The 10,000-nt window shown below is 36.1% G+C and overlaps 1 protein-coding gene across 1 annotated transcript in view; it reads right to left on the bottom strand.

Moving 5' to 3' along the window:
- The window catches only part of LOC119596410 (ectopic P granules protein 5 homolog), a gene marked incomplete at its 5' end in the record, with an annotated part of 26,826 nt that extends 16,904 nt beyond the window's left edge, over positions 1-9,922 (bottom strand). The window contains 18 exon segments of the mRNA XM_037945656.1: positions 171-302; positions 1,706-1,871; positions 2,097-2,260; positions 2,612-2,848; positions 3,009-3,186; positions 3,377-3,520; positions 3,795-3,925; positions 4,238-4,337; positions 5,230-5,378; positions 5,492-5,611; positions 5,762-5,989; positions 6,091-6,231; positions 6,403-6,646; positions 6,819-6,931; positions 7,040-7,198; positions 7,348-7,524; positions 7,642-7,926; positions 8,429-9,922. Of these exon segments, the coding sequence (XP_037801584.1) occupies positions 171-302; positions 1,706-1,871; positions 2,097-2,260; positions 2,612-2,848; positions 3,009-3,186; positions 3,377-3,520; positions 3,795-3,925; positions 4,238-4,337; positions 5,230-5,378; positions 5,492-5,611; positions 5,762-5,989; positions 6,091-6,231; positions 6,403-6,646; positions 6,819-6,931; positions 7,040-7,198; positions 7,348-7,524; positions 7,642-7,926; positions 8,429-9,922 (4,362 nt within the window).
- Positions 9,923-10,000: the final 78 nt, after the last annotated feature.

Raw genomic sequence — 10,000 nt, 5'->3', positions numbered from 1 at the left:
CTCTCTCTCTCTCTCTCTCTCTCTCTCTCTCACACACACACACACACACACACACACACACACACACACACACACACACACACACACACACACACACACACACATAAATATTAATAATAATAATAATAATAATAATAATAATAATAATAATAAATAAAGAAGCTGCTTACCTGGAACACCTGCATTAATTTCTTAGGAAGAAGGTTGGGTGGAAGAGCAGGAAGATAAACACCAGAATCATACAGTCGACTTTCCTCTAGCCATGACTGCATTGCACGTAGAAGTTTTACTCTTTCTGCAATCTGGACAACATATTCTTGGCTCAGTATTCCAGATCCTCATCTCCTTTAAATTCTCTTTTAAATGTTTATGCATATTTCTTTTTACTCTATATTAACCCTTTGCTGCTGGGTGGCATGTACATACAACATACATGCCAGGACTATATTCCGGGTGGCATGCGCATACATGCCATGGTGCACCTGTCCTGTTTTCCGGGGGCATGTACGGTCATGCTGCGCACACTATGGTGCCAATACGATTCCCCGGAAGCAGGGCCTGGGCCACTATGAATACAGCCCAGGAGAGAAGGCTTTCGTATTGGGAAACCACCTGGCAGCATTGGGTTAAGAACAGCAAACCCTCAATCTTGTTTGTTCTCACAAATGAAGAAGAAGAAGAAGAAGAAGAAGAAGAAGAAGAAGAAGAAGAAGAAGAAGAAGGGGAACAAAATTTTATGCAACCACAACATATACACTTCAGTATCATACCTCAAATAAAACATGTCCATAATATGGAAAGTTGAAAAAGCGATTACAGCTTGAATGAAATTGGAATGAAACAGACTGCCTATGAATAGGTTAATAAAGCATTAGAGTGTTTCTTTTATCATATAAAGGAAAAACTATATTCATGTGTATTCAGAATTATCTAATGTATAAAGAGTCAAAAATGATATCCCAGTAAGTAACTGCCATGCATAATAGTATTGTGTGTGGAGGGAGAATGTGGGAGGATGAAAAGACCTAGGGTTTGGCTGGATGGTATATGCCACAGAGCAATTACTGCTTTAAACTCACTATATTTCATTCACAAGATGACAGAGGGGGAAAACATGACATGACATACATGTGAGTGAGGGTATGGGGGTAATGTCATTGGTGTGGCTGAAGGAAACTTGCCAGATAGTACCAGATATATAAATGAATAAATGAGTGAAAAAAGAAAGAAGAATAAATAAATAAATAAATAAAAGCAATATCCCACAATTGTGGGCTCACAACTGAAAGTCAGTTTACCACTGTCATCTAACTGTTTGCAGCACTTTATAGCATAGTTCATTATTATTATGATGATGCTACTGTCAACAGCCATGGTTCTGGTATATTCAAGCCTTTTAAATGATTCTTCACATTCCTTTTATTACTCTATACTGTCACCTTCAAACTTATATATTTCTAATGTCACTCCTTATACTGAAGTTAAGATGCTTCTTCAAGAAGCATCTGGAGAGGGACTTGTCTCATAACATGAAATTATGTAGGGATAGAGCAGTTTCTCTTTTTTGCCAGAAAGACACTAAACAGCTTCCTATACTTTACCTACACCTGGTGTCACCAAAACATACAACTCTTGAAATCACTTATGACATGCAAGGGAATTATCAAAGTGAACCATTTCAGAAAATGCTAAAATTACATTATACCTGTACACTGTGTGATGCATCTTTCTCATCCTCATCACTCTCCTTGGCCATCACAGCCTCATGGTGCTCCAGAGCAGCAGTAACTTTCTTTTTGATCTTGCTGAGGAAGGACTGATTAACAAAGCCTTGATAGAAGCGGTTGATCACACTGCTGCACTCGTACTGTCTAAGTTGGAGTTGGGGTATATTAGGGATATGTCACAATATCAGTCTTATAGAATAAAAACACATACTCAAAAGTTCATGGGAATAAGTTTGTATCATGTATATCAAAATACAACATTAAAGATCAATCATATTTTGGATACCTCACTAAGAGTTCAACAATTTAAAAAATTACATACTGTGAAAACTAAAATGAAATACAGCTTGAAAATATAAATATAAATACCTTGGCTGTGGTGGCACTCGGGCAAGATGAAGCATGAAGTACATCTGCATGGTGATAGCAAGAGCTGGATGGTCTGCAGGAAGGTCCACCACTTGCTGACCCCAGCGGTAAATGCTAAGCAGACTGGATGACACCTGACCCAGTCCTAATTCCTGGCTGACTTTCTGATTATTATAACATAAGAAATACATATTACTACAGTCATAATACAAATCATGTATGTATGTAAACATAAAGATATCAATCAAGAAAATTATTCTAAGATTAATAATTCTTGAGTACCCTCATTTCAAGCAAACCTTTATTTGCTTGATCAAAACCCTGATGCATGTATTTTTCTGCTTTGGAAATCAGCCAAAAGATACTAAGTAGTACTGCCTAAGGTGCATCTTACAACATTTTTGGGTAAATTTCTACACAAATGACCTATATCATCAGTTTATTTACATTTTACTTCAAATCTAGAACAATACAGAAAGAAAAAAAGAATGGAAAAAAAAGTAATCAATAATCACCTTGAGGGCTACTTCTAGGGTAGTCTGAGGATCAGCATAAAGTTCAAGCAACAGATTCTTCCAAAGTCCTGAAGCCAATTCTCCCTGAGTCTCCAAAGAAAGTACAGCAATAGTGAACCAGGGGAACTGTGGTGCTGAAGATCGCACCAATAATGAATTTGGAGCTCTTGTTCCTGATGTCAACCAAGACAGCAGACCACTAAGGCCACTACCTCCATTATGTTGATAATCTGAGTTCTGCAAGAAAATACATGTTATACAAAAAAAAAAAAAAAAAAAAAAAAAAGACAGCTAAACTAAAAAAAGATAAGAGAAAACAACTATTTACACCTTTAAGACAAGAAACAAACTTTCAGACACAGAAAAAAGAAAAAGAAAAGAGAAGAAGCAAGCACACCTTCATTATCTCAGAGAAACCAGAGATTGCTTCCTGCCAACACTGTGGTTGGACAAAGGCATGGTGACAGATGGTATCCAAAAGAAAGAGCACATTGCTGTCATGCACCCACTCTGGTACTCCCACCAGCATCTGTTGCCAGAATCTGACAGCTAACATGCCTGAAGACAGACAATACCTGAGGATAAGGAGAGATAAGCAGTTTTAACATTACTTATGGTCAGTGTTGTTTTCTTCAAAGATGCTGTGTGATATTCTGACATTTGTAAACAAATAATCTGACAAAGAGTAATTTCTGGTGAAAATATCTGTGGATATTAACTGACATATTTCAATATGAAAATTGATAATGACTTTCAGAAACAAACCTTGAGTAGTTCTTAATGTGATGAACAATCATGGCAGCAAACAGACTCAGAATCTTCCCAGGAAAAGCAGATGTGACAAGACTTTTGGCTAGTGTCATATATGTTTGATCTGCTGTTAAGCATTTCTGAATGGCATTCATCATCCTAGGGGTAAAGAATGTGTTTATATGAGTACACTTCATACACAGCAAGAATTACACTCAAATTCTTTAAAACCATTCAGTGGACTGAATGAAGATTTATGAAATGTATTAAGAGTTATTTCATACAGGTACATAAATGAATATGCAAAAGCCAAGCATAAACACAAACATGTCTATATATCTAAATCTATATCATATAACAAAATAGCAATAACATCTTAAAAGTACAGTTCCTTATAATCTGTTCATTCTGCCATATAATCTCAATTACTCACTTGGAATGTGTTGTGATGTCTTCTGGCTGGTTGAAGAACAGGGGCATGATGTGGGCCATGGCTGCAATGGCTGCTTCATACATGCCTTGCATTACAAGCTCATGGATGCAGTCAATTCCATGTTCACAAAACTGAAATTAATAATGTGGTTATATAATATTATCAATAAATCTACTGCATTGCTAATATCATATTTCTACATAAAATGGAATTTACCTGTCATTTTTTCCATATAACAACTACTAAAGGTAATAAACAAAATGTGAATGAGCTATATATCTCATCCAAAGTGAAAATTAATCAATATTTGGATACAAAAAAACTACCAGCAGCACATCAACAGAAATTACAAAAAAAAAGGAATATGAGTTGTCATTACAGAGGTTGGGGGGATCATTTTAATGCCTTATGAACTGTAATGTACCTGTAAATAAAGAACAAACCTCAGGAATAGAGTGTCCCCAAGTTGTCAAAAGCAGAGCAGAGAATAAGGCAAGTGGTTGCTTGTCCATCAAACCCCTTTTAACTGCATTTAAAGATGAACTGTTGGGAGGAGCAAGATCAGGTCTTTATATAAGAAAAATTATAATTAGAAAGAAAAACTGTCATTTCTGATCTGATACACTGATATAAGGAGTGTTTAGTAAAGAGATCTAAATCAAATATTTTCATCCTTTAGGATTATCTCTAGCAATGACTGCTTTGCTGCTGAAGCAATAAGAATAAAAGGTAACAATGAACAATAAAACAAACTGAATGCTTAAAAGATAAACAAAGTATCTCTAACTAAAAGAAGATACTATTAAAAAATATAACACATACAGAAAGAAAGAAAAGAAAGAAAGAAAAAAAAATGACATGAAAAGAAATAAAGAAAATACGTCTCCCACTCTAGCAGAGGTACCAGACCAATTTATAAGCCTCCAGAAACACTAATTATGAAGCTGGCAAGGTCCATAGTAATTTACCATTTGGCAATTTTCTGATAACTGTTGTATGTGCTGCATATCAGTTTTGACATGATACCTGCCTTGTATACTTAACCTTCTCCTTTATTTATAATAATTCTTACTTAGTGCAATATCTAAATGGCCTGCAGAAAGACACCTTGCTAGCAGAAGACTTAAAAGCAAAAACTTTGTTCCTTATTATTATTTATTTACCTTTTATTTCAAAATTCTTATTCAATTATTCAAGAATATTAGTCCAATTAATAAAGATAAAACAGACCTTGCTTTAGAAATTTACAATTCTGTTCTGTGCATTTCATTGTTCATTGTATATTTCAAACATGAATTAAATGTTGCCTAAAAAACATGAACATCCAGACATTCTGATCGCTTCCATCCTCTGTTACTCAACTAATGGCCTGATATTTGTATATTATTGATATGTAAAAATATCATACTATGAGTCACCTCACCCAGATACGCACCCTTGAGCAATTGCAGAATTAGTAGGGTCTGGAATATCTTTCAGCATTAGTGCAGGAGAGGCTATGACAGCATGAACCCATGGCTCAGGTTGGTCAAGCTGGTGCAGTCTAAGGCAGGTCAGAATTTCCCATGACCAATCACAAAATACCTGTAGAGTAAATAAATTCCCCATCAGTTTATTACATTGTAAATACATAACTTCCACAATATATATTGGATTAACTTAAACAGAATATTTCAAAATGTCACAGATGACATTACCTGCTCTGCTGAAGGTGCATACATGACAGATGTAACTTGTTTGACGCCTTCAGTTAAAAGACTACCTTGTCGCATTTCACGAGACACCTTCAAGTGAGCTTCTAATACTGTCAGTGCAACCTGTATCAAATAAAATAAAGTAGTTTCTTTTATCAAGTATATCCAATCACAATACGCTAACATTGGCATCAAACAAAACAGTATTATAACAATAGATTGTTTCACTTAGATAAAGAACAAGACAAGCAGAACAACCAAAATGGAACTAACCCTACGGTGTAACTCAAGAGGCAGAAAAAGCTGAATTCCGAAAGTGTTTTCGCCCCAGTTGAGTTTACTCAGGACAATTCTAGCCAGCTGGTTTTCTACACTGGCAACAGGTGTGAAGAGAAGCCAATGGGACACACAAGTAATGTCATCTGGGGAAGGCTCCCACAGTTCCAGTGGAAGAGCACGGAAAAGGTAGAGAGCCATGTTTCCCACACTAGATATTTTCTCCTGCATAAAAAAAAAAAGTTATGCAAATATTGCTTTGTCATGCTTTCCATTTGATGCAGCATAATTACCATGTAATACTGTTCACTTGTAACCCAACTTACCTGAGTGGTAGTTAGGAGGTATGAGACAGAAATAGGATGATTTGAAGCCACAGATGACAGCAGGTCTCTACCAATCCTGCTCAGGGCTTCTCTTGTTCCTTCATTGACAAATGTTGCTTCAAAAATGTTGTTCACAATAACCTAGCACACAAGAGCATGGCATATTAAAATGATTGGAAAGCAAGTACGAAATGGAAATAACTTTAATGTATTTACTTATATTGAAGTGAACATATATGTGAATTAACAAACAGAAAAAATAATAGAAGAGAAAGCAGAAAAAGATAAAAACATTTAAACTTCCTTCCTTACTTCAACAAAATGACTCTCTGTTGATTCACGCTCAACTGCCATGTTAGCCAATGCTGTGAGGAGGTACAAGGCTTCATTTTCTTCAATCTTCATTAGACGGTCATGAAACTGACCACGTGTATCTGAGTGAGATACAAGATCTGCCCAGTCACTGTATGAAGCCTTTTCAGCGCTGAGTTTCTCGCTGTTCTCAACAGATTCTTCACTCCAGCCAACGTGAATTTGGTAGACAATCTTCCATAATCTGTGGTAACAAATTATGTGGAACTAACTTATTGTTTTTGTTAGAATACTAAATTTCCATTCTGAAAAAGAGCCTTTTGTCTTTTACAATGAAATATACAAAAATACTATATAAATTCTTAAATATTGCATAAATGAATAAGATAAAGAGCACTATATAACATCTGACTTACCTTGAAAGAGACACACTTCTGTATGGAATGACAGCAAGGAATTGCCATGCACCAGATCTTGGACTACTAATGATGCTGTGAACAGCCTTTTCAAATAACTGATCATATTCTACCTGTGAGACAAACAGGGTGAAAGTAAAAAAAAAATATATATAAGCAATTGTTTTTTATCCTAAATATATAAAGAAATATTACTTGATAAACAAAAAAATAGAGGCTACCTGTAATGATGTCCAGTGTGTAGAAGCCTGATTCATGTCAGATATTTGTTGAGGTGATGACTGATACAACAGAAGGAAATTCTGCCAGTGGTCAGTTACATACTCTACTGTGTGCCGAAGTAGTCTACAGATACGTTTCGTGGCCCCTCGGTACCTCATCTTGGGGAATATAAATCAAAAGGTTGTTTATCAATAGTGTCAAATAAAAAAATCAGAGCTTAATTATTCCAAAAGCTCTTTAAGCAAGAAGTTGTGCTTCATAAGAACACATAATGTACACAAGTATGTCAGATCAACAGTACACCCACCATTGAGAATGTAGAGAGGCCCTTGCAAAACAAGTTTATCAGAACAGTAGCACAGGCAAAGAGCTTCATGAGGCCATGATGACTAGTGCGAGACACATCGTATTGGAGAGAACCATCCACATCCTCAATCATTAACATATGTTGGAAGATATCCTTAAATGGTACTTGGTTCAACAACTGGAGGAAGTGAAATAAAAAGTTAAGTGAATGGTTCAAGAAACAAACACTAAAATTATATATAAACACACAATTATCAAAGGAAGTCCAGATGAGACTGAATGTAACACAGGATACCTGAACAACATCATTCTCGGTGAACATGGCCCACAGTTGTGTGGGATCTTCCTCCTCTTCCCCAGAGCTATCAACAACTACCCACACAGTGTCAGAAGCCCTTTCATCTCCAGTATTTTCATCACCTGGATCCCCAGAGGGTAAGGCACTTTGCTTGAGGTGGTGGAGGAAATCCTCTCTGCTGCTTACAGGACTAAGAATTGTAGAAAGAACAGTGAGGGAGTGATCTAGGGGCCAACATCCGAGGACTCTACCAATGATGTCCGTCTCCCAAGGACCTCCAATCTATTCCAAAGAAACCAAGTGAAAGAAAAGAAAAGGAGAAAATATAAATCAAATTATATGAAATTAGTACAGACAATAGTCAAAAATTTATAATCCCTTTAGACTCTTTATTTCATTCCATTTTTTTCAACACCCTATTTTCTGGAGTTTGTAATCAACACTACTTTCCAGATTACCAAATTAGGACTATATGACACTCTATAAAACATGCTATCTTTTAATCAAAAAAAAAAAAAAAAAAAAAAAAAAAAAAAAAAAAAAAAATAAATATATATATATATATATATATATATATATATATATATATATATATATATATATATATATATATATATATATATATATATATATATATATATATAAGTAATAATAACAACATACTATTTTCTGTCTAATTAAAAAATAAAAACATCAATGTGTATTGACTTTTTGCTCCTAACAACATTCATCTACAGAAATTTGATCTATCTTTGATCATTGGTGAAATGTAAGCTGATTATACCTGAATGTATGCTGAGGCCCAAGACCCTACTCCTGCTGGACATCGCAAGATGTGATTAAGAAGGAAGAGGTGGTCACTACGCGTTGCAAACCTCTGGAGAATGGCTATAAAATCTGTTAACCACTGTCTTGTGTCGCGAATAAATTGCTGGTCCTTTACTCCCCTGCGCTGGAATGCAAACAGGACACTAATACACATCTTCAGTTTCTTGATATGGGGTTGCAGATGTGGGTTATATTCGTTGGTGCCACTTGCTTTAATTTTTGCATTTTTGGGGACCTGCATGAATTCAGGACAGTCACTTAAGATCTTTTGCATGTGGTTTTCCACTTGCAGCTTGGCCATTTCAGAGGTATATGCATGGAGAGCATAAGCTTCTGAGAGGAGTTCTCTTGACTGTTTCAGCTGCTTTGCAACATGAGTTACAATCTCCTCCTTAAAACAAGCAACCTCATACTCATGCCTGACTGTCAGGAGTCTACCATCTTCACACTCCCCTTCTTCAGTTCCTGTCCTCTTCTCAAACACCCAAATATTTTTCATTTGCTTTCTGTATTCTTCTAGTATGGTTGACAATTCTTTTTGGCTACTTATCAAACTCGTTCTAGAACGCAGATAGTTCAAGACAAGCTCATAAAACTCAAGCTGTGGGACATTTCTCTCTTCTTCCAGAAATTGAATAATGTATTTTTCATTTTCTTCAAGTTCATTATTTTGGTAAAGAGCATTTATTTGAATGTCTGTCATTGGTTTAATGACTGAGTCCTCTGACAAAGTGATTTTGGTTTTAATGAGTGAACTTTCCTCTTCTATATGCACTTGACTATCAGCTATATATGTAGCACCACTTAGGACTGGATCAGAGAGCAAAGGAGCTGTGGCTGAAGGATACTGATTCATGTCATCCGACTCTGCTATTGCATCATCTTCAGCCAGGCATGGAGCACTTGCTTCAACGACTGTATACTGAGTATCACCTCCATCAATGACAGGGGCACTTGGACATGGGGCACTCTCACTAAATTCTTTTGCAGTGGCATCTTCTATCATCAACTCCTTCATCTGCCGTTGGGCTTCCATGTACGGCTCAATCTGGACAAGTTGCTGCCGCAGATTTTCAAAGTTTGGAGGTGACGGCTCCCAATGTACTCGGTATGCAGAAGAATTATCCACAACATCTGTCTTAGCTGCCTCTGCAAGGTTGCCTCTATCACTAAGAAGAGAATCATCATCATGGAAAAGGGTCTCCACAATATCTGATACCTCTACTACCTTCTTAACTGGTTCTACCACACTTTTTTCATCCAATAATAGGTCACTTTCCTCCTTCACTTCTGTCTCCTGGCTTTCATCTTCCACATTTTGATCTTCTGCATCATTCAAGACAGGTAGTGGGGTGTCCCCATAGGTGTCAAGAAGCTCTTGCATTGAAGGGTCTTCTTTGCAGTCTTCTTCTCTGGCATCTTCTACAGGACATTTTTCTTGCACCTTTTTCTATAAAGAGGAGTAAAAGCAGTTTAATATATGATTTTTATGGTAATTTAAATAATATATAAAAAAAATATATGAAAT

The sequence above is a fragment of the Penaeus monodon genome, chromosome 37 (assembly GCF_015228065.2).
Source record: "Penaeus monodon isolate SGIC_2016 chromosome 37, NSTDA_Pmon_1, whole genome shotgun sequence".
In the NCBI taxonomy this organism is placed as follows: domain Eukaryota; kingdom Metazoa; phylum Arthropoda; class Malacostraca; order Decapoda; family Penaeidae; genus Penaeus; species Penaeus monodon.
Note: the sequence above shows the minus strand (reverse complement) of the source record. Positions and strands in the feature narration are given on the sequence as shown.